Here is a 24,623-nt window from a genome sequence, read left to right on the forward strand (position 1 = left end):
AACTAAATAGGCTTACTGTCAAGTGGACTGACAGCTCTTCACTCAGATGCTCAGTGAGAGTAAAAAAAATAAATAAATCACTCAGGTTCACTCAAAGGTTAGAACCTGCTGTTTAATCGAGTCACAATTTCACTGATATTCTAAACTATAAGCCATTGTCCGTAGTTAGACAAAAGGTGTTAAAATTCACACCGTACGATGGCACAATTGTCATTTCAAAGCTTTTCTGGAGCCTTTTTGTCATGAAGTCTCAGCTGGGCTGTGTCACTAACAGGTCTGATAGTGAGACTACAGCAGTTGAGAGGTCTAAATGTCAGAAAAGCTGTGTACACAGAGCTCAGCTCACGGGGGCTCTCTGCCCCTCTTTTTCTTCCCCTTTCTTGCTCGGTCCCCCCCTCCCGTCACACTCCCGGCTCCGTCGTTCTTTTGTCATCTTATCTGCTGTCCGACTCTCTTCCCGCTCCCGCGTAACAGACAGCACACCTGGGATTTGTGGCCTCCCTGCTCTCACATTCCTGTCCTGCTCCGCTTATCGCTTTTTCGGCGCCTTGTCGCTTCAGACGCTTAGGCAGGGGCCCCCGAGGCCCCTCAGAGAACTGCCAGGGGTCCGATGAGCCTCCACCACGTCTCACTGTCACCTCAGACATCAGACATCTGGCATTGCCATACACACACACACACACACACACATGCACGCACAGCAGAGATCTTCAAAACATTCCCTACAGAGAAGCATTTTGAAGTGAGAACAGACACGGAACACCTTGACAAACCAGCACCGAAGACGCTCTTATTTTTCTTTCTCTCTCTCTTTGGAGAAGAACAAAAGTTGCCCTCATAGATGTCATCAGTCAGAAAGAACAAATGGAGCGCTGACCTGTCAGCGGAGATGAGGTGTGTGCAGGAGGAAGGAAAAGAGGGGTGAGATGAAGGGAGGAAAGGCGTGAGGGAGGTGAGAGAAAAAGAGTCTGACAGGGGCTGGGGCTGTTAGCATATTTATGAGGACAGATTTTCTGTTCAACTTCAATCTATCTGTCAGCGGTGGCCTCTGCTTAAAGCGTCACCCGACACCCACCTTCACATCATCATTTGAGGCCCACCTTCTTACATTTTACATGCGAAACAAATAGGATCCTGTTAGAAGAAGCTATTTGTATTCAGTAAAGCTGAAAAAAGTTAAACGAAGATCTTTGAGTGACTTTAAAAGTTACTCCAAAGCACGTCTCCGGGAAATGTATGACTTGTTTGGGGAATTGTAAGTCATTTATTTTATTTCTTTAATTATTCTTATTATAGCCCAGTGATTTCTGTATTTAGGTCCCTCCATCAGCTTTCCCGTTCAGATATTAAAGCCTGCGGTTTGTGAAAGAGATTAATGTGAGTGGAGGTCAAACATAATGGAGTCAATTTTAAGGAAAATGAGATATGATCACATTGCTTTTGTCCTTTGTTTCGTGCTGCATTAAGTTTAGTTCTGTGCGACTGCCTTTAAATTGAACTTCGCTGGAATATATTTATATATATATATATATATTTATATATATGTATATATTACATTTTGTTCTCTTTGCAGATGAGAAGCGATGTCTTTGTCCACGTTTCCCTTTATTTTGTGCAAAAATGTATTTGAACTGTCATTGTTAATAAAATCTAAATAGCATTTGTTTTAAACAAATAAATTGCACTAAATGCTCAATTGAGTGGTTGCATCCATGTGTGCAAAAATAGACTTTCAGATGTCCTTAGCTACAAAACAAAACCAGACAGCTGTGCCTGGTTTTCCATTACATATTTCATTAGAAAAGAATGTTTTGTGTAGTATCTGATTTTTAAGGAATGTTACTTAATTGGTAAACTGTCTATTCGTATTAGTTCAGCTAAAGCTGGCTTAAAATAAAACACAGGAGTCTAAGACGTAAGTATACATTTTTCAGTTTATTTGTCACCTCCTGGTATTAAGGTGTTTGTGTTCATATGCTTAAGTGTGTAAATATCAGTATCAGTTTGTGTGTGTGTGTGTGTGTGTGTGTGTGTGTGCGGGTATTTGATTTGCACTGTGTGCCCCTTTCGTATTTGGCCTCGAATTTCCAAACGGATCTATTTGGCTACAGTAATACACAACTGCCATGTATTCAAATCTAGAATATTATTACCCTTTTTATTTATAGACATGAATCTCAATATCCAAAAGTGAAAAAATGGATGAAAAGTTTGGAGATAAGGCTTTCTGTCATGTTAAGAACCCCTGTAAAGTGGATTAGCGATGCTAACGGCTCCCTTGAGGAGCCTTACACACTACACTGGAAAAAAACGGCGCAAATGAAGACCGCACTTTCAGAAAAAGTATATATAGATAGATTTATAGATATAGATTTATATTTATTTTGAAGTTTAAAAGAGTACAGTTAAGACTTCTCACACGTGATATAACCTACGTATTGTCTGAGAGAGTAAGATTTAGGCCACAGCTGTCCTGCTCACAACGTTAAACACTTAACCCTGACGGAAAAAAAATAAAAATAAATCCCTCCGTGGAATCCGTTGCTTTTTTTTTTTTTTCTTTTGACAAAGAGTTGGAATAGATTTAGGGAAAACACCTTATCACACACACACACAGCCGCACACAGAATATAAAAACAGTCATGTCTAAAAGAACAATATTGCATTTGTAATGCACAAATTAATTTCCTGTACAATTGGCTTTTCAGTGGTGTGTGTGTACATAAACAACTAAAGGGCTCAGTGAATATATCTCCATTTTTGTAGTTTTCATTGGTGGTTCTCGTCATAGTTCTCATTGTCTTTTTTGTCTTGTTTGTTTTTTTTTTGTTTTTTTTTTAACGATGTACAGTAGTGCTGTAAACAGGCACACACAGAAGCCAAGAGGAATAGCTGTCCTCTTGTTTCTCTCCTTGTCTTCCTATCCTCCGTGTATTTTAACGGTTTAGTTTTGTCCTCTGTCTCAGTCCTGCTGAGAAGCGCATTATGTCCAGCCACTCGGCGTTACATCTAGCTCTGCAAGTCCGACTCTTTCATCAAGTTTGTTGAGGTCCTAGAGGCTCCGGAAGCCTTCGGGAGCGCACGATCATCTGACGCCTCTGGAAATAGAGTCTGAAAACTTGATGCTCTTTGCTTTTCCTTCAGTTTTACTGATTGTGCAAAATCACGCCGTCTCTGGTATGTCCACTCGGAAAGAGCTAGCATATCCTTTTCCGCGCTAAAAAGGGAAAAAAGAAAGGAACTTATTAAATGTGTATTTTTTTAGGTGGCAAACTATATAAAGCGTTGTGCTAAGCTATTAAAGGACCCTTGGTTGGTCCGTACAGAAGCGGAGCTTTGATGTGGAACTATAGGCCTACAATCATAAACTATTACCTCAAAGTTAAATGCACCACCCACACAGCCTCGGAGCGCTCTTTCTGAGACAGATGTCTGAAGGTTTCAACAGAGCAGTCGATAATATCTCAATCAATCCCACTACCACCTTCATCCCCTCTAACACAACAAACAGTAGTAGGCAGTCTAAACCTTATAAACTCTGGCCTTTTGAGAGCGTCTGTTTCAAGCTTCTGAGCTGATGTTTGGCATGACTAGTCAAACGCTGCCTCAATAAGTCTACTGCCTGTGTACAAAACAATAGGGAGTTTCAGCCTTTCTTTTATCTTTGTGTGTTTTACAAGTTCATTTTAGGCTTCAGTCTCTGTCAATCTCTGGTGGGTTTTTGCCTGTGGTCAGATATCTGAGAATGTTTTAATGTTTGATCTAACATGGTATCGCATTAAAATCCCACAACTAGACACAAGGGCTTTCGTAATTGCCTGCATTTATAAACTACTGAACTAATTCATAGAGCAATTTCATGTTTCAAAGCATGTGCAATGTTTGAAGTAATGAAATTATTAGGGTTGTGGAACATTCTGAATTCAACTGAGAATGCTTTTTTCAATTCCTGATTTTGAATTTGAATGTATGGAGGTAGAATTAAAGTTAAACCAATTTCAAACAATTTAATACAATTGCAATTAAAAAAAAAAAAAAAGTTGTTCTAGACAAATTTTAAATGTTGGCTTGAAGATTTATTTATTTATAGATATATTGATAATTCCAATTTCAATCAATCCGATCCACACTCATCTATTAAAAGCGGGTCAATTCTTAAATTCAGATTTTTTCACAACCCTGATAACGTTTGAATGTGAGTAAATATATGAAGAAAAAGCTAATCGTACACTCTTAAAAATAAAGGTTCTTCAATGCTTCAATAAAAAAACAATTTTGTTCTATTTGGTTAATTGAAGATGAAAATAGTTCTTGATGCTACATTAGAAGTTCTTAAGATCAGCATATTGTTTCCTCCATTTAAAACACCAGTAGATGAAGAACTAGAGGATAAAAAAATCCTTGAGGAAGTTAAAAGGATACTCTTGTGTTCTCTCCTATACGTTTTGCTTCTGTCAGAGCATTTATTTTTAAGAGTGTATAACCAGGAACCAGCAGATGAAGGATGGACAGATGTTGATGGGTGAAGGAAAGCAGAAGTGTGAGGTCTTAGAATTTTTAGAGGAGAATTCAGCAGCACTTCACGCTAGAGGCCTTGAATTTGGAAAGTTTTTTGGGTCAGATCAAGAGAGAGGAAAGAGCTCTCTCTTTTGAGATACTCACACAGACAGGCGGCTTTGTAAGGCATGCGAGAGTTACACAGAAGTGCATCGAACTCTTTCCTCTCTAGCGTGGAAGCATTGAGGTGGTGTTGATGGTGTTGATGTTGGTGTTGGTGCATCTGGTTGGGGTGGTGTGGCGTCTCTTTGCCAAAGGTTGAGAATGACTGATCGCCCGCCAACGTCTCGCCCTCAAATACCTCAGAGTCGGGCACAGAGTCCATGCCCGGCACGTGCAGGTTGCTGCGGTAATCGGCGCCCTGTCGTGCCTCGGTGGGCACGAAACTTGGCATCCAACAACGATCTGAGTGGCCGAGGGCTTTGCACTCCTCTGTGCAGTTGGAGAAGAGGTCTGCTCCTATGAGAGAGAACAGAGAGATGGGTTAGCTTGTGTTTAATTGTCCATGTGGGAGGATGAGAGCGAGAATCTGCTCCCAATTGCACTGGAAGCATGTAAGTGCATTAAAACAAGACAAACAAACATAAATAAATACAATAAACCATGTATATGCAGTTTATGTACGATCTCAACGTCTCCTCTCGTAGATAAAAAACCGCCACATTCTGCATTAATTCAGCCAATCGGTATGAGTTATCCAGCATCTTTTTTTTAGACTTAATCAAGCATTATAAATATGTAAATCCAAATGAAATGTAATACATGTCATTCACTTTGAAAACATTAGAAGCTCTATGCATGAAATGTCTTTGGCACTTGACGTGCTAATCATGAAAATATTGCGTCGTGATCTTTTTTTCCTTTTTAGTGACTTTTAAATTACAAATTACCCTGATCAAAGCATGTGCGGAGAACATACACACAGTGAGTGGATGGAGTCAATGCTGTAATCTCTTCTTGAGGTCTTTCTTTCCCCTCTCTCTTTCTTTTTGACATCAAAGGTAAACTCTCTCAGACACCAAGCTTGCAGATAAACCCGATCCTCTGTTCTCTTTCCACCTCTTCTGCCCAGCTACAAGATGAAGGGATATATTATAAAGGTCATAACCCCTTTTACATTTTTGTTTCTTTCTCGCTGTCTCAATTAAAGGAACAAAAAGAATAAGAGACACAATAAGATATTAAAAAAACATGCTTCAATGAGCTTCAAACGAATAAAAAGAAAAATATTTTTTGGGGAAAAAAAAAATATATATATATATGAAATATTTCAATATCTAAACAGTTTAAATTACTATAAATAAATATGTCATTCCCCAGGCATTATTTGAAACAGGCTTTAAGAACCTAGCTCCACCCTTAATGTTGTATCCCTACAGTATCTTTCTCATAGTTTTAGCTCAAGCCTCAAAAAAAAAAAAAAAAAAAAAAAAACACTCTTTTGTCTCTTTCTCATTGTCTCAATTAAAGAACCTACAAAATAAGGAAAACACAAGACACTACATAACACACTTCACTCAAAGCACACACCACAAGATTCATGAACAGTTTTTATTCTAAAGCTAACACTATACTAAACTCTGAACTGAAAACACAACCTCCAACTTCAATGCATCCTTGACCAGCATTAACAACATTATGAGCACTTTATTTTATTTGTGTGCAAAATGGCATTTGTTTGTAATATGCATTTTTAACTATTCTTTTTACTTTATACATTGGCAAGTAGTGTATAGTAATAATGCAGAGGATATTTGAAGTGTAGAATGTGAGTGCGGGTGAATGGATGGAAGCATTTATTTATGTATTTTTCATATATTGAGTCTTGTTGCATGTTAGTACAGTGATAATAAAGAATCTAATCTAATCTAACAATTTTTCAATTTTCCAGGTCTTAGGAGCCAAGCTTCAGCGCCAATATTGGGCCTACCACATCAGGTTTAGCACGAGCCTCTTTGAAAATGTATTTTGATTAGCGGAACGTAATTCAAGCAGCCTGCTGCTAATATCCAATGACTAACAACCTCACAAATCACAAAGCCGAGAAGCTAGCGCTACAAGAGCGTTACAGCTAAAGCCAGCGTGAGGGAAAAGATCCTGTTAGTTTGCGCGTGACAGTTGCACGACGCCTTTTACCCCCGCCGGCACCCCAGCACCCCAGCAGGTGTAAGCCGTGCCGTTTTGACTACGTGCATCTGAGAAGAGAGAGGTGAGCATTTTTAAATCCCCTTTCGGCTCCTGTGTCTAAAAACCCCATGTCTAAAACAGTCAGTAATTACAGCTGGAGGATTAATGAAGTGCCATTTTCAAAGCAGCGCTAAGCAGAGATGTTGAAGGTATGGAGCGGAGTCAGTGGTGTGGGGGGGATGTTCTTTGCTAATCCTCAGACTAGCCCTTCAGACAGAAGACAGGTCAGCATACACAGACTTTGGGTTTCTGCTTTAAAAGAGGATTAGAATCCTTCTGAGCTACATGCAAACAACCTACTTAGGCCTGGGCTTAGTAAGACTCTCCTAATTACAGACCCAAGTATAACATCGACAAGTAGTTCAGACATTAAACAAATCAGAAAGATATCTATGGCAATATTCAAAGGTCTCGTTTTTATAAGAGACTCTGAACAAAGGTTCTTTGTGTATGTTTCTGACATACAAAGAAGGTGAGAGAGAGAGCAAGAAAAAGAGAGTTTGATATTTAGAGAGTGTGAGATAAGACACTTCCTCATTGTGAGACATCTTGATATTTCCTGACATTTTCTGAAATTAATTGCTCTCTGTACTCATCCAGTGTCCTTTTTTTTTTCAGTGGAAAAACTGGAAAAGTAATTATATTGTTGACTTGTGGTTCGATATTGCAAGAAAGAGTCAAACCTGATGAAAATGTGATTCTCTGGTCGAAAAAAATACATGCTATTTTTATACCTTGTATTAATTTCAGTTTCAGGTAATCCGATGCTGAATACAAATTTAAATGGGGTCCAAAATGTTTTGATATTGGTCCACTTTAACCACATTGGATTGTAAGAAAAACGGTTACAAGGGTTTTAATCTTTGCCAGTTAAATAATCTCTACTCTACTGGAAACTGTTGTATTTCTATTCGTCAGGATTCTTTGATATTGTGCTTTATCAAACTGCAATAACACCTTGGCAGTTACATGCTGACATAATGAGTGATGTTATGTTGTCAAAAACAGAGACCCTCATCTCAAAATCTGACCATAAGTGCTCAAAGAATCCACATTTGAGATGCAAGTAATAGATGAAAAAGGCAAAGACCAGATCACCCAGAGGCGGATCGCAATACGATGACTAAACAGGGTTTCTATGCAACAAAAGGCCAGAGGAACACCACAAGCAATTTCACCACAAACTAAAACATTCAGAAAATGTAATTTTGCGCAAGTTGTTTGAAACTCTACATCACCTTTTCATGATGCTCTACACTGTGCATGACAAAGCGAGAGAAAGTGAGAGAGAGAGAAGAAGAATTATAGATTAAAGAAGATATAGCAATGGACTGTAAATGAAATGATCCATTGAAACATCTCCTTCTCTCTATATCTGCTCTGCTGCTTTCTGAGCAGAAGCCCTGCAAAGCATTAGATCTGATAATAACCTTCATTTGCTAATTGGTATGCATCAGGCTGAAAATAAATTACTGATCAGTGAGCTGTTTCTGAATTCTGAACATGACCTGCAACCCAAATGAGGGATTCTGTTGCAACGTGGCAGATCCTCGGGATAAAATAAATGAAACTGGAATGAAATGATTCAGGTGTGTCATTTCATCAGAGAAGCTCTGAAGTTCTCCGCTATGTATTACAGATGCATTTTTATGCATTAGAGATGAATTAAGCGATGCTTATCTTGGCCTGTTTTTGATCTAGCAGAGATGACTAGATTGGGATGCGTCTATATTGTGACACTGCAAGTGTTTGGGTGACTAAAAAGCCCATAAAACAGCAGCTGGTTAAGAACCAAAATGTCTGAAAAAAATACAAAATAAATCATTTAAAAAATAAAGGATGAAGCCAGTTTCTAGTGAATTCTCATTAAAATGAACAATGCACGATTCAGAACGCTCTCCTAGCCTGCATACCAAGCGACGCTTTCAATTATCTTAATTAAAGAAGATAGCATGCAGCAAAACAATTAATTTTAGTGGGGACAACATGCTCACAAATGGGGGAAAAAAAAAACATTTTTTGTATATTATAGAGCTGTATCTGAAAGGCAAGTGTTCTTTGATGGCCTGTGACAACAAAGGCAGATGGGCTAGCTGACCTTGTATGAAAAAAAAATCTTGATTTTAATCTAATGTTTAACTGAGCAAAAATAGGCTAAATGAGAACTGAAGCAGTTCAGCCACAGCATATGGTGCTCTGGAATAACAGCAGAGGACATATGCTCAAGCAAAGATAAATTAATGATAATAAGATGCAACTTTTTGGTTGTATTCATTTGTGTCCAACTATGTCATAATTACATTATACAGTCAACTTCACAATGCACTTCAAGCGAAGTGTCATTTAGCAACAAAGTACCGTTTCCATCGCTGCATAGAGCCGAATCTCATTTCCAAAGCGCCACATGTGGTCTTATGAAGGTGTGGACAAGCAGTGTCCTCCGTCAGTGGAATGCAGGCTGAGGGATTAGGGTAGAGGGGGAATTTGGGGAGGGGGTTGCACGCAGTCAATGAATCACTTGTTTGTTTGCCGCTCAACCTATTTGGTCCCATTCCCACAGAGTCGATGACAGACCGCCTGGACTGATCTAAATTCCATCATGTCTTTGGAGACGTGGGTGAAAGGGAGATAGTACCACTGAAGTAAATCCCTATTATGAGGAAGTATTCATAAACAATTGGATTATATTCTCCACTAAGGCTGTAGTTCCCAAAACGTGCTCACGCATCCATACCCAGAGGCTCACTGGCCTAAAATATGTATGACAGATCCGAAAAGCCATGACATGCCTTGATCAAGGGTTTTGTTCTGATTGTGTAAGGATGAAATATTTCAAATCTGCCATCTTTCATTCAGAATGTCTATCTCGACGGTTTACAAAACTATTCAAACCCACTCTCTCTCTACAAGCTCAGACTGACTAGCAGCTCTTCTGTTAATAAATAACAATACAAGAGAAAAATAGAAATTGACTTGTATAAACTTACCAGAGGAATGTCCGCGATGCATGGCATCATGGTCACTATCTCCCTGCTCACTGTCTCCATGGCCGCTGTCTTTTGAGCTCACAATGTCTGCCTCCTGGAACGCAGAGCTGAGGGAGAGGAGAGGGTTTGAGTCAACCGCTATGCCACATGACTCTTATATAACCACCAATTTACTGCCTTGAAATGGTCTCATATGCTCAGGTTGGTTTAATTTAGACTTAAGTTCATAGACTTAAAAAATAAAGGCCTCTCAAAGTTTTATGGAGGAAATAAGTTTAAGGTCAGTTAGGTTAAGTGCTTACCTGTTAACACGCCTTGGTCGGTCTACCAAATAACTGAGCTCTGCTCTCTGGTGTTTTGTCTGCAAGAGAGGTATCGATTTGTAACAGGCCCAACAACAATGTATAATAGTAATTAAATAATAGTAATTAAAAAAATAATAATAATAAATAACAGGTCAGAATTCAGGTTTTGCTCACTGGGGGCATTGCAGGAACTTTATGGGCAGGCAAAATCATTAGGCTCTGCTGCTATTCAGCAGAATTCAACTATAGACGGATCTTTGTTCTTGTGAGGCTCTGCAACACCGTGACTGGCATATCTAATGACCTATAACCCAGGGAGCTTTTCACAAACATGCAAATCTATCACTTCGGTGACTCACTATGTTTATGCCCTAATGTGGGTAATTCCACAGTATAGGCCATATAGACGATAATAATAATAATAATAATAATAATAAGTAGAATAGATTATTGTTGCTTATGTAGGTCTGTGAGCTACCAGTTATCAATCTGTTTGTTTTCAGAGCTCACTATTCTTGAGATTAAGATGATAAAGAGATAATTAAAATGTAAAATAGCAAACTATTTCAAAATCATGACTAATCCACATAATGACGAATTCTTGAAGTCTATAGAGATTCAGTAGCTATAGCTTAATAAAAGAGGTAGATTTGCTTTCTGAGTGCCACTAATCAAAATCAAACAACAAAATAAAACGGAATCTTTAAAATTATTTTAAACAATTTTTTTGGCAAGTAATTATATTCTTTGAGTAAGTGATCCTACCTCACTGGAGAGCAGGCTGCCGTTAGATATAATGTCCGGCTGCTGTTGGTCCGTATAGCCGGTCACTATGGCTCCGCACGGGTTGTGCTCGGTGTCGTTGTTGCGCGACGGGCTGCAGGCCTTCAGGAACAGGAGGTCCGTTTTGGCCGATTCCGGAGTCAGACAGACCTGGTAGCAGTAGTTCTGACTTTGATGAAGCGAGCCAAAACTCCCTGACTCCTCCACGGGCACCTGCGCGGCACTCGCCACGCTCACGTTGGCTGTGTTGGTGCTCTGGACCAGCATGATGTCTGACTTGCTCAGCTTCTTCTTTTTCCGGGCGGCCCGGGCCTGACGTCCGCAGCAGCCGCCTGACCCGCACGAACCGCAGCCCACTAGGCAGCAGCAGTCGCTCGCCAGGCAGGTGCTGTAGATGTTCAGCTTTTTGTCCTTCTGACAGCGCACGGCCAGCACAATCATAGCCAGGAGGAAGATGAAAGAAACGGAACCGAGAGCAATGATGAGAATGAGCGTCAAGTCCAGAGACGCGTCTTTGGCCTTGGCCGTGCCGCGCTCTCCACTGTGGCCCTCCACGAGACTGTCCACGAGAGTTACCTGCACCGCCGCGCTGCACGACATAGGAGGCTGCCCGTGATCCCTTACCTCAATCAGCAGCTCATACAGCTGTTGCGGGTCTCGTTTGACTGACACCCGGCGGGCCGTGCGCAATTCCCCGGTGCGCCAGTCCATTCGGAACATCCCATTCTCGTTGCCTCTCTGTATACTATAGGACAAGCGCGCGTTCTCCCCATCATCTGCATCCATGGCGACAATGCGAGTAACTAGGTAGCCTGGCTCGGCAGAGCGCGGCAAAGGCTCCCGCGCAGTGCCATTTTTTCCAAGAGGCGCAATCACAGACGGCGCGTTATCGTTTTGGTCCACTATAATGACGTTTACCGTGGCGTTGGACCACAGCTCGGGGCTGCCTGAGTCTCTGGCTTGAACCATGAAGCTGAAGTCTTTTAGTTGCTCATAATCAAAGGATCTGAGGGCGTACAGATACCCATTCTCCGAGTTGATGGACACATAGGTGACCACAGACATACCCTGGATTTCACACTCCACTATGGAGAAAGTTATATAAGCATTCTGTCCGACATCAGGATCGACTGCACTGACAGCGTAGATGTAAGCACCGGGGACGTTGTTTTCAGTCACATACACATCATAAATGGGCTGCGTAAACGTTGGCGCGTTGTCGTTCTCGTCAGACACGTGCACTTTGATTGATTTGCTGGTAGCCAGAGATGGAATCCCTTTATCTCTCGCAACAACGGTGACTGTGTATGCCTCTACGGTCTCTCGGTTGAGAGGACCGTCAGTCACAATAGTGTAATAATTTCTGAAAGAGGTTTTGAGTTTAAAAGGAACATCTCCGAGAATCTCCACATGCGTCTGGCCGTTGTCTTCGGAGTCTTTATCGGTGACGCTGAGCAGCGCGATGACGGTGCCAGTGGCTGCGTTCTCGCTCACTGACTCCGTGACGGTGCTGAAGATGATCTCCGGTGCGTTGTCGTTTACGTCCGTTACTTTGACCAAAACTTTGCAGTGCGCGGGCACGGCATTAGGTCCCATGTCTTTCGCTTGCACGTAAATCTGGTATAGGCTGCTCTCCTCAAAGTCCACCTCACCTCTGACCTCTATACGGCCCGTTCGGGCGTCGATATCGAACAGTTCCTTGACCCTGCTTGAGATGTGGTTGCTGAACGAGTAAATTACCTCTCCGTTCGGGCCCTCGTCTGAGTCGGTCGCGTTCAGCTGGATGACGAGCGTGCCCACGGGCGCGTTCTCGGCCAGGTTGACCGAGTACACCGGCTGATCAAACACGGGGACGTTGTCGTTGGAATCGAGCACTCTGACCACAAGCAGAGCTGTACCTGTCCGAGGAGGCTGGCCGCCGTCCACGGCCGTGAGAACGTAACGGTGCATCGCTTGCTGTTCCCGATCAAGTGGCTTTTCCAAAACCAGCTCTGCGAATTTGTTGCCGTCGGTCTGTGTTTGCACGTCTAGGTAGAAATAGTTGTTGTTGGTAATGTCGTAAGTGCGCAATGCGTTACTACCGACATCCGGATCAAAGGCGCTCTCCAACGGGAAGCGCGTACCCGGGGTCGCGCTCTCGGATATTTCCACGGTGATGTCTGTCTCCGGAAAGCTCGGCGGGTTGTCGTTGATGTCCACCACCTCGATCTCCACGCGAAAGAGCTCGAGTGGGTTCTCCAGGAACACCTCCAGGTGAAGCAAACAGCTGGCGCTCTGCTTACAGATGCGCTCCCGGTCGATTTTCTCGTTCACGAAAAGCACCCCGTTCTCCAAGTTTACTTCCAGGTATGGCGTCCGCGAGCTGGGCACCACCTGAAAGCGGCGGGATGAAAGTTTCGTTAGGTCCAGTCCCAAATCCTCTGCGATATTCCCCACAAATGTGCCATGCTCCGATTCCTCGGGCACAGAGTAACGTATCTGCGAAACTACCCCATCCGCGAGACACAGCAGGAGCAAAAACACAAACATCTCCACTCCGGAAAGGACACTTGGAATATTTTATCTCCGCGGAGTACGCAGCAAAACCATCACCCTCTTCTCCAAGGCAAGGCGCACAGGCGTGCGTAAGGCTTTGGTCGTAGGGCAATATTTTTCCTTAAACGGGGCTGTCAGCCAAAAACCATGCTGTCTGCGTGCTGGTTTACACAGGACCGATTTCCCAAGGCGATTCCCTCCACGAGCAAGCTTTAGAGTCGCAGCGGATTTCTGGCACAAGTGAACATTACAACATTAGACTGATACTAAGAGATATCAGTTGGCGTGTGACAAAACACAGTATCATAATCCACAGAGTTAATTCAACAAATGAATTTTATATTAGAGCTACAGTCTCTGATATCTGAATGGTCCCGGTATATCTGGTGCGCTCCTGCGGGGTCCGCTGGCACAGTACTGAAGCATCAACGCTTAGCTGTTCGGTTTTCCCGCAGCACCCTCCCCTCGCCAACCAATGGGAGCACCCGGCACCAGCAGAGCTCACACTTTATTGGCTTTGTGCTAGGTCAATCAAGCTCCTGGTAGCAGATAGACACGCCCCTGGTCAGAGCTGCGGGATTTCTGGTCATAATGATTGAATGGCTGATGAGCTCGTATGAGAATGAGTCAGAGAGAAGAACGATCAAGTTGTGGAAAAAAAAAAAAAAAACTTTTTATATCAACATGGGATCATGCATAACGTTTAAAGGCATACTTCTAAATTGTGTATTTTATATATTGGATATGTTTATAGGTAGGCTACATAATTCCATTAATTATTATTTGTATAATGTACAACAAGTGTATATTTAGTGAATTTTGTATAATTTACCTGAACATCACTTTGTTGTTGAATTGTGTATATAGAGATGTGCCAATAAAAGGCATTTAATTTAATATGAAATGTAGTTTAAAAAAAACAAAAAAAAGTGAAAAAGTGGGAAACCAGTAGATTTTCATTTCACAACAAGTGCTTTACTACAGCATATTTTATTTATTTCATTTTAGACAAGGTATTATTTCTTCACTGTAAATATTTTAAAATTATTTTTGTATAATTTATATTGGTATATAATGAATTTAATATATCGACTGCACACATAAACTAGACAGACCCTTTACTACCGTCTTTATCTTGCAACGTATTGTCTTTGGAGCTTTCTCCGGTTTGGTTCCCAAGCGCGAGCCACATGCGCCTCCTAGCTGCCAAAACGAATCTGTTGCGCTGCTGTCAGTCACGCGCCTGGGATTCCTCATGGCAACTGCACAGAAATCTGTGGAAATGTCCAGCACTTGCATACCATCCCTCTAATTAAATAAGATACAGTTGATCACAACTAATATGTTGGATTAAATAATTAACCTGTTTAGACCCAGTGTCCATTCTAATAGACATCACTTGTTTTCATTTGGTGCCAATATGACTGTTCAATCAGGATGGGAGTTATATTATTGTTTCCTGACGAAAATACGAAATTAAACAAATGTAATGTCCTTTGTAAGGGACAGTGGGTCACATAAAGCTAGACTAGTATGACTTACAAGCTGTTAAATGTTGTCCAAGTAATTGCTCCTAAAACAAATCCTGAAATATCAGCAAGAATGAATCAGAATATCTTTATTTTCAGATGTCTGACAGAACTTATTAAATGGCTGTCACCACAACAGAATTGTGGTTATTGCACGGAATTCAACTGATTGTTTAAAAACATGTAAAAATTGTGGTTGGTGAAACATCAAAACCATATGTAGTCTATATAATTATATGGCTAGATTTTGTTCATAGGCTAACAAACAAAATGTTGTCATGGCAGATTTTGACTGATTATCATCTATGGCTTAATTTCGAGTAGAAATAAAGCACGATCATATTTTTGTTTTAATGGAATATAATCCGTTTCTAAATAGTTTAGAGCCCAGTTCCTTGTCTAAAATCATTTCTGCCTGCTTTAGCGCGTTAAATCCGAGCGGTTACCTCTATACTGATGAAAACGACAGTCTATCAAACCGTTGGTGTAAACCGGCTCCCCGGCTCCCAGCAACCAAATGTCACGGTTTTCATCTGAGCGGAATAACACCGGATCCACGGTGGCAAACACAGGAAACAGTCGGAGCGCCCCCTTGCGCATCGCAGCGGCACTACATCCGTACAGTACAAAAGCCACGAGGAACTGAAGGCTGAGTTTTGTGTCCCCTCAAGAAAGCACATTTGAAGGAGTGTCTGAAACAGTGCTGTGCCAGAAAGAATCTTAACACCACTGGAGTGTAAACATGAATCGCTTCCAAAAAGAGATTTTCTAAATCAAGTTCTGGCGAGCCACTGGCGCACTCACTCGACTTTATGCTTTAATTCCCAAGAGGGTGCCGTAGGGATTGAATAGATTTGAGTTTCCATGAATATTTCAAGATTTATGGACAAACAGTGATTTGAATATGAGAATCAGATTATCTCCCCTCCTGTATTATAATGTGAGCATACCTCAACAGCATGAGGAGAGCTGCCATTATGATTGGCACCCAAGCGCTCTCTTTCTCGCTTTCTCTTTTTGTCACTCCTGCAAAGCTGATTTAGGCAAAGGTGATGTTTTGAGATTCAGAGTAAGTAATTTATTCCATTACCTGTGTGAAAATGCTCAATTAAAGATTTGTAGAGAAAATATAAACATGCGGTGGTTCTTTCACTGCAGGATAAACCAAGCACAAACTCGTTTTTTGGCAAAGTAATTCATGCAACTGTGTTAATACTGCTTGTTTACTCACAATCATCATCTGTTCAAAAAAAGTTGTGAAGTATACTGTAGATTTTTTATTTATTTATTTTTTTGCACGTCAAGTTACTATCGATTTGACGGCGCTGAAGCCATTGAATGAGAACTTGAACTGAATTTAGCTAAATGATGAAACATTGTTTTTTATAAAGCTGCTTTATAACTGAATCACATATGTATTTTAACTAACACATTTTGCAACATAGACTCTGTTATCCAGGTAAACAGAATCAACACCAAACTGACTTGAGTGGAATAATATGCTTATGTCTTTTTAGAGCAACTTAACAGTAGATTTAAAAATTTGTCTCATATCTGAAGTGTCCATAATTGATTCTGTTATTTTCCTGTGTATTACTGTGAAGCTGCTTAGAAATAATCTGGACTGTAAAAATAAAGAAGACTTAAGGTTTGTTAGCTTAGCTTATTTTAAATAACTCCCTTCTGCTCACCAAGCCTGCATTTATTTTGTCCAAAGTACAGCAAAAACAGCAGAATTTGGAAATATGTTTACTGTTTAAAATAACTGTTCTACTTGAATATATTTTAAAATTGAATTTATTCCTGTGAATGTTTAGCATCATCACTCCAGTCACATGATCATTTTAATATTCTGATTTGCTGCTCAAAAAAAATTTATTATTATTATGTTGAAAACAGCTGAGTAGATTTTTTTTTTAGATATTTTGTAACATTATGAATCATCCCTTTATCATTGTATTTATATTCTTTCTATTGAATCCTGAAAAAAGTACTCAATTGTTTTAAATATTGATAACAACAATAATAATAAACGTTTCTTGAACGTGGAAGGAACGTGACACTAAAGACTAGTGGAGTAATGATGCTGAAAATTTGATCAGGAATAAATTACATTTTAAAATATATTCACATGGAAAGCAGTTATTTTAAATAGTAAAAATATTTCACAATATTACTGCTTTTTCTGTATTTTGGATCAAATACATCTTGGTGAGCAGAAGAGAATTCTTTAAAAAACAAAACCAAAAAAAAAACATTACAAATCTTACTGCTCAAAAACTTTTTAATGGTAGTGTGTAACAACATTCCAGTTAACAAATCAGATTTAGAAGTCAGGAATTAGGAACTTTTTTTGTAACATTAAACTCAATTCTTTCTATTTCTAGTGGAAGAAAATTGTTTTCATAAGAGTGTTGATCCAGGAGCCAGTTCGATTTTGTGCTTGTGTGATTTTATACAATTGTATTGCTTATTTTGATCAGCTAACATGTTTTTTGGGTTGAGTTTTTACAGTTCAGGATGCCATATTTAGATCTGCCATGGTAAGTCTGGAAAACAACGGGTATCAGATTCTCTCATTAGGTGCGTGATGGACAAGGAACAGTGACAGAGCCTTTAAACCAAATCATCTTCTGAGTTCTAACTAAGTTTCACCATGTCAGAATCTCAAATCTGGAGCATCAGAGGAAAATAGCCTCAGTTCTCCAATCCTGCTTCCTTTCCCCCCCACAGAAAACAGACAGAAAACAAACGAAAATTGAGTTTTGGGAGATAACAAAAGATGTCTGTTCTCACATCTTAATATCTGATGGCCATATGTGGCGTCAGTCTGTCGATCAGCCCCGCGTGTGGTTATGTGTGCGTCTGGACGTCTGGCTGCTTTCAGAGCAACTCTCTGGTGTGTGTCTGTGGCCCGGAAGACCTTTTCATCTGCAGCCTACACATGGATATGTGTGCAGGACTGACACTGCAGTGACAGGATGAGATGGGACAGAGAGTGCTGGTTGACAGGAGGATTGTTTTCACTCCAAAAGCCTTATTAAAAATGTAGCTGTCCCTCAGAGACTGGGTGAGGGCGAGTGTTTGTCTGAATCTGTGCTCGTGGTCAGTCATGAGTAAAATGTAATGTGGTATTTGAGTTGTGTTAGAGGGTTTTGTGAAGTCTTCCCCTTTGCGACTTGAGTTTCACGTGAAACCTCCAACCCAGCTATCTGCATGTCAGCGTATATGACCCAAATAAGTCAGAGTTTGACATGCTTTCACAAAGGATTCTGTAATAATTCAATAGCAACGAAGGTCAACAAAAAAGCTCAATTTAGTTTTATCTATAAGTGTCATTTCCCAAGTTCAGAGAGTTTAGTTGAGGCTGTTTTTTGAAGAGATATCTGACTTATGCTCAACAATGCTGCATATATTTGATCAAAATGCAGTAAAACAGTAATATTGTGAAATATTATTACAATTTAAAACTATTTTAATATATTTTAAAACATAATTTATTATTGTGATGGTAAAACTTAACTTTTAGCAGCCATTACTTTAGTCTTCAGCATCACATGCTCTTTCAGAAAGTATTGTAATATGATGATTTGGTGTTCAATTTTTTTTTTTTTTTATATATATATACTGTAATTATTAATGTTGAAAACAGTTGTGCTGCTTAATATTTTTGTGAACATCCCCCTGATTTTTGGGTAAATGAAATAAACAACATTTCATCTAAATATAAATATTTTGTAGTATTAAAAAATAATAATTTTGCTGTATAATAATAATAATAGTTAATTGTCAGATAAAGTTTAAAATATTAAAGCCACAATTATGAGAAATATAGTTACAACTGTGAGATATAGAAGCATACGTAAATTACATATTTTTAGCTTCCATACCAAAATAAATGCAGATAATCATCCAGTTTTATCTTGAGGTCACTGTATTCACTGTGCTTTATGGGAAAGTTTATGAGAAATATACTTCCAGTTCAATAAATTCCCTAGGACACAAATGGTATTTGGAAATAGCTTTAGACTTTAAATATTCAATGAAAGAATCTTCTCATAAAGTCTATAAATGTGTGAAGAGATCTTTGAAGGTGGCTCATTTAACCCAACCTCTCCTTATTGCTTTGATCACACACTCACAACCACACACTATTTTCCAACTATCGATTCTAGTACGCCATAGTAATCAATATGAAACATATCAGAACCGTAAGGATGATAACAGACCTACATTCACCCCATCTAGGTCTCCTCTTTGACATGCAAATTACATTCAGTGCCAAAATGCAACACCCACACATGTGTGCAAACACACACACACAAGCAGGTTGTGATGAGAAACATGATCCGCGCAGGATCAAAAGGGATGCGTACAGCAGGATGAATAAATGGAAATGTGCACTGATTTCATGTAGGTCAAGAAGTCTTTACACAAACACACACACAAGCACACTCACAATCCATTAAGATGCTCGGAGCAAAACACTTCAGCAATACACAGCTGATACTGGTATGATTACCTGTAATACAGTTTTGCCCTTTCCGTCACACACAGGTAGCATCAACATAAATACATCAACATGCTTCCAGTTAGCATTCAATGTGTGTTTCTTCGCAAGATTACTTGAATTAAAGTTGCCAAACTTTAAGTATTTTGTGAGGAATCAGTTTTTATGAAATCTTGATGCAGCAGCTGTCAGATTGCTGTAACTGACTGATCAGTCTTTCTTTTCATGTATTCATAGTTAATAGAGTGTTTAGACACGGTAAGAGAGAGAGGAAATGAGAAGCGGATATGGATTGCCAATGTCAGCAGAGGAAAATAAGGGAGATATTCTTAAAACCCTAATATTTCCATGTGCCATTTAAGCCTTAAAGGAATATTTCACCCAAAATGAAAAATATCTTCTGAATATTTAAACATGTATGACTTTCTTTCTTCTGTGGAAGACAAAAAGAAGATATTTTGAGTAAAATTTGCAAAAACATTTCTTAAAATATGTACAAGTAAGTTCCAGGATTGGAAAGATATGGTTAATAAATGATGACGGAATTTTTCATTTTTGAATGATCTCTATTGCTTTAAGAAGTGGTGGGCCGTTATGGGAAGCAGGGACTTCTCTGTTGGCCCTGTAACAAATAAAATTGTGTGAAAAATGTTTTTATTGATTATTTGGGTATCATTTTCATTTGTGTAATGTCCACAAAATTGCCTATGATTAGTTTAGTTGCGGTTGAACTGGAATATCCTACATAAAAAAACTCTGAAGCCAGCACTACAGATAGTGCTTCCCTTTTGTTGAAAGTCACATCTGATTTGTTACGAGCATTAGTGACAGAATCATCAGCCAATCAAATTTTGACGTTCAATGACAGCCCGCCCTCTGGGTCTAGCTACTTGCCCAGTGCTACCCCAGACCACCCCTTCAGGGATTTCCAAGGAACGAAAGTGAAATTCAATGAAAAGAAAACGACAGCCGCAGTCATGGGCGCCTACAGCAGATTTTGTTGCCGATCTACTGTTTGCAGACAAAAGAGAATAACTGAGAAAGGAAGACCAACACCCAAACGTTAACCGAATTCGCTAACAAAGGCCAGCAAAGTTTTTATGTGCCAATTTCAAAGATTGCAACTATGAGTGGCTAACAGCTAGCATCGAGCACAAGTTATTTTGTTGACCTTTTTAATTTTAATACGAGTAAAGGGACATGGAATGACATACCCATGGACTTTATTTACAAGTGACAGGTGAGTGCTTTATTATTTGATGAGTATGTATCATGCACATTGTTATGGAGGTGTACGTGGTGCGTTGATAATACTGTGGTGTGTGTGTGTGTGTGTGTGTGTGTGTGTGTGTGGATGTCCAGCATTTGTACAGTTTTTCTGCTTTGGGCGCGTCATCATTAGAGTGACGTGAATGTGCATGGCGGATTACTTTTACTGATCCATGTAGGGAAATTTACTCTGCATCTAACCCACCCTAATCTAGCCTACTGTTGAAATTGTTGATCAGCCGTCATTGTTATTGAGCCTGTGTGCGGCATAATATGCGCATTATGCATATGGCTGCGTTAGCTGTAACAGAGATGTGTAAGATGTGTACATGTAGTTTACAGTTGCTTACTAAAGGCCCTGACTGAAACCGCGCGGTAAACCACTGGTTGTATCACTGGCCATATAGTAAACAAAAACAAAATGCATATATGTAAAAATATAAGACTATAAGAAATAAGTACTGAAAATCATTTGAAATGCAATCATTTTGACTCTAACTTGTTGGCGCACATCTGTTGTAGAAATAAATAATTTTTAATGTCATGCCAAAATGTCACATACCATTATATATCACAGATAACAATTTAGCTTCCACCTAGGCACATTATTTCACTAGATAATCATGACTATATGAGCAGTATCACATGAGTAGAAGTGCGATATGGCTGTATAGTTTAACAGCTTAGCCCCTCTGTTACTAATTCCAAAACGTCACTTTAGAAATAGTAACGAAGGAGTTGCCTCATTGAAAACGTATTGTATTACTGTAGTAAAAGCTTGTATTGTGTAGAGTATTATGAGAGAGATATGGACTGAGCGACTGTGATTTCCTGCATCTGATACAGCATCTCCTATAGTCCAGGTGATATGTTCACTTTTTCATAAAAACATGAAACTTGGTACAATTGTACAGGTTAGGGCCCTGAACATTTTCAGAAATGGAGCCATGGCAAAAACACCTCATGACGACCATTTTACTTTCCGCAATAACCAAATTATATATTTTGTGTCATATCTCCTGAACCAAACATGATAACACAGAAAAGGTGATGTCTACCCCTGTGTTTTGATGGTCAAGGATTACAATGATACCATATACAAAAACATAAACTGTTCAGGTGAAGAGTTAATGGTGAAATCAACAATGTGAAAAGGAAATCTGAGTATCACAGCATTTACAAAAGTCTACATTATGGCTATCAGTTTTTTTTCTTTCTTTGATAATTAACTAATATTTTATTCAATAGTACAATAAAAGACTGTTTTAATTAATTAATTATTAATTTGTTACATTTATATAGCGCTTTACATGGAAGTGGGAATCTCCTCAACCACCACCAATGTGCAGCATCCACCTGGATAATGTGACAGCAGCCATATTGCGCCAGAACGCCCACCACACACCAGCTTAACTAATATTTTATTTAATAGTGCAATAAAAGATTGTTTTCAAGAATACAATAATTTATTTCAGATATATATATATATATATATATATATATATATATCTGAAATAAATTATTGATATACAGGTGCATCTCAATAAATTATAATGTCGTGAAAAAGTTAATTTATTTCAGTAATTCAACTCAAATTGTGAAACTTGTGTATTAAATAAATTCAGTGCATACAGACTGAAGTAGTCTTTGGTTCTTTTAATTGTGATGATTTTGGCTCACATTTAACAAAAACCCTATCAAGTGATTGGGGAATCAAGTGATTACTCCAGCGCCGCATGCGCACACACAGTAAAGCATTCTACTTTAACAATGCAGCCTGTTCATTATCATTATAACAAACAATCAGTCAAACATATGGAAAAAAAACACACTGCTCAGTTTAAATATGTAATAAAATCTATGTTGTTAAGCGTTATCACCGTACTGCTGTGAAGTTATGCAAAATGTTTTGTTTTACGTGGATATTGGAACGCGAGTGAAGTAGGCCTAGGCTACATAAAAGGTAAATAATATTTTGGTATTCAAATACATCATGAATACGGAAACATTTGATTTTGTATGAATGAGAGACCCAACATTGGTTTCAGTTTCGATTAGCCTAAATTAATTAGTTTTGGTTTGTGTTTATATAGCTAGGCCTAGCTTCTTACATTTTTAATTCTTGTTCTTTTCTAAATAGCCTGCTGTTAATTGAAAGGATTTGTTGAGGAGTGAGGGGAACTAAAATAGCCTATATGTTTACAGTGTTTATTATAATGTTTGTAATTCACGTCTGCCTATTTCTGAATGAAATAATAAAATGCTACTTATAGGCGACTTATGTTTTTTTTCTCTCTCTCTCTCTCTAAAAAACATATTTTTTTTATACGCGTAGCTTATTTTAACCATGCAGCAAACCTTTTAAAATATTTTGATAAATTACTGAAAATAAATAAATAAATAAGTGACTTTAAACCATTTAACTGATTGTATTAATCGGTCAAAATTCTTATCGGTCGGTTAACGGTTAAAATGAACATCCCTACAATCAGCAGATATGGGGATAGTTAGGAGGCCATGATGGTCAGAGGCCAATGGGCAATTTGGCCAGGATGCCGAGGTCACACCTCTACTCTTTTCGAAAGACATCCTGGGATTTTTAATTACCACACAGAGTCAGGACCTCGGTTTAATGTCTCATCCAAAGGACGGTGCTTTTTACAGTATTGTGTCCCCATCACTATACTGAGGCGCTAGGACCCACACAGACCACAGGGTGAGCACCCCCTGCTGGTCTCACTAGGACCTCTTCCAGCAGCAACCTAGTTTTCCCAGGAGGTCTCCCATCCAGGTACTGACCAGGCTCAGCCCTGCTTAGCTTCAGTGAGTAACCAGTCTTGGGCTACAGGGTGACATGGCTCTAGGACCTTGGTTTCCAAATTAAATACAAAACTTGCTTTGGACCACTGGGCAACAGTCCAGTTCTTCTTTTCCTTAGCCCCAGTAAGACGCTTCTGACGTTGTCTGTGGTTCAGGAGTGGCTTAACAAGAGGAATACAACAACTGTAGCCAAATCCTTGACACGTCTGTGTGTGGTGGCTCTTGATGCCTTGACCCCAGCCTCAGTCCATTCCTTGTGAAGTTCACCCAAATTCTTGAAGCGATTTTGCTTGACAATCCTCATAAGGCTGCTGTTCTCTCGGTTGGTTGTGCATCTTTTTCTTCCACTCAACATTCTGTTAACATGCTTGGATACAGCACTCTGTGAACAGCTAGCTTCTTTGGCTAATGTTTGTGGCTTACCCTTCTTGTGAAGGGTGTCAATGATTGTCTTCTGGACAACTGTCAAGTCAGCAGTCTTCCCCATGATTGTGTAGCCTTGTGAACCAAACTGAGAGTCCATTTTGAAGGCTCAGGAAACCTTTGCAGGTGCTTTGAGTTGATTAGCTGATTGGCATGTCACCATATTCTAATTTGTTGAGATGGAGAATTGGTGGATTTTTGTTAAATGTGAGCCAAAATCATCACAATTAAAAGAACCAAAGACTTAAACTACTTCAGTCTGTGTGCATTGAATTTATTTAATACACGAGTTTCACAATTTGAGTTGAATTACTGAAATACATTTTCCACGACATTCTAATTTGAGATGCACCTGTGTGTGTGTATATGTGTATATATATATATATATATATATATATATATATAATATACAAAACTCATATAAGTGTATTTTTACTTACCTCTCAGGCAGAGTAGGGTAGGCGGTAGTATGTTTCCAATACTTTCTTGTTCTCTCTCAACAATGCTCTAACATCACACACAGACGGCAATGCAATCTTGCTAAACTGCATCCTATTCTGCACCTCTTCTGCTGCACCTCTGTCATTTTCTGTGGGTCTCTGGAATTGTCAGTCAGCTTTCAACAAACTTCATTCTGGCCATTGCTTCTCAGTCTACTCTTAGTATCTTGGGCTTGATCTCACTCAGAAGACTCATCAACCACTGATGTTCTCACTAA

The 24,623-nt window shown here is 39.4% G+C and overlaps 1 protein-coding gene across 3 annotated transcripts; it reads right to left on the reverse strand.

Moving 5' to 3' along the window:
- Positions 1 to 1,930: 1,930 nt before the first annotated feature.
- pcdh10b (protocadherin 10b) lies at positions 1,931 to 24,463 on the reverse strand. 3 transcript variants are annotated; one of them, XM_058798759.1, is made up of 6 exons: positions 24,346 to 24,463; positions 10,802 to 13,585; positions 10,034 to 10,092; positions 9,732 to 9,838; positions 4,663 to 5,016; positions 1,931 to 3,217 (listed from the first exon to the last, which is right to left on the reverse strand). In XM_058798759.1, exons 2-6 carry the CDS (start codon positions 13,346 to 13,348, stop codon positions 3,198 to 3,200), a joined length of 3,087 nt encoding a protein of 1,028 aa, XP_058654742.1. In that variant the 5' UTR covers positions 13,349 to 13,585; positions 24,346 to 24,463; the 3' UTR covers positions 1,931 to 3,197. The 3 variants fall into 3 exon arrangements, with proteins under 3 accessions (XP_058654742.1, XP_058654740.1, XP_058654741.1); XM_058798757.1 differs by lacking the exon at positions 24,346 to 24,463 and adding an exon at positions 14,480 to 15,240 and having other exon boundaries at positions 10,802 to 13,192; XM_058798758.1 differs by lacking the exon at positions 24,346 to 24,463 and having other exon boundaries at positions 10,802 to 14,456.
- Between the last annotated feature and the right edge of the window lie 160 nt (positions 24,464 to 24,623).

The sequence above is a fragment of the Onychostoma macrolepis genome, chromosome 14 (assembly GCF_012432095.1).
Source record: "Onychostoma macrolepis isolate SWU-2019 chromosome 14, ASM1243209v1, whole genome shotgun sequence".
Lineage (NCBI taxonomy): Eukaryota > Metazoa > Chordata > Actinopteri > Cypriniformes > Cyprinidae > Onychostoma > Onychostoma macrolepis.

Excerpts from the sequence above, each read along its gene's own strand:
- pcdh10b (XM_058798757.1), bottom strand. The coding sequence starts at position 14,653 with ATGCAAGTGCTGGACATTTCCACAGATTTCTGTGCAGTTGCCATGAGG. Across the intron at positions 9,839-10,033 it reads CGACCAAGGCGTGTTAACAG|CTCTGCGTTCCAGGAGGCAG; the intron begins GTAAGCACTTAA and ends CCTCTCCCTCAG. Across the intron at positions 5,017-9,731 it reads GCATCGCGGACATTCCTCTG|GAGCAGACCTCTTCTCCAAC; the intron begins GTAAGTTTATAC and ends TCTCTCTCATAG.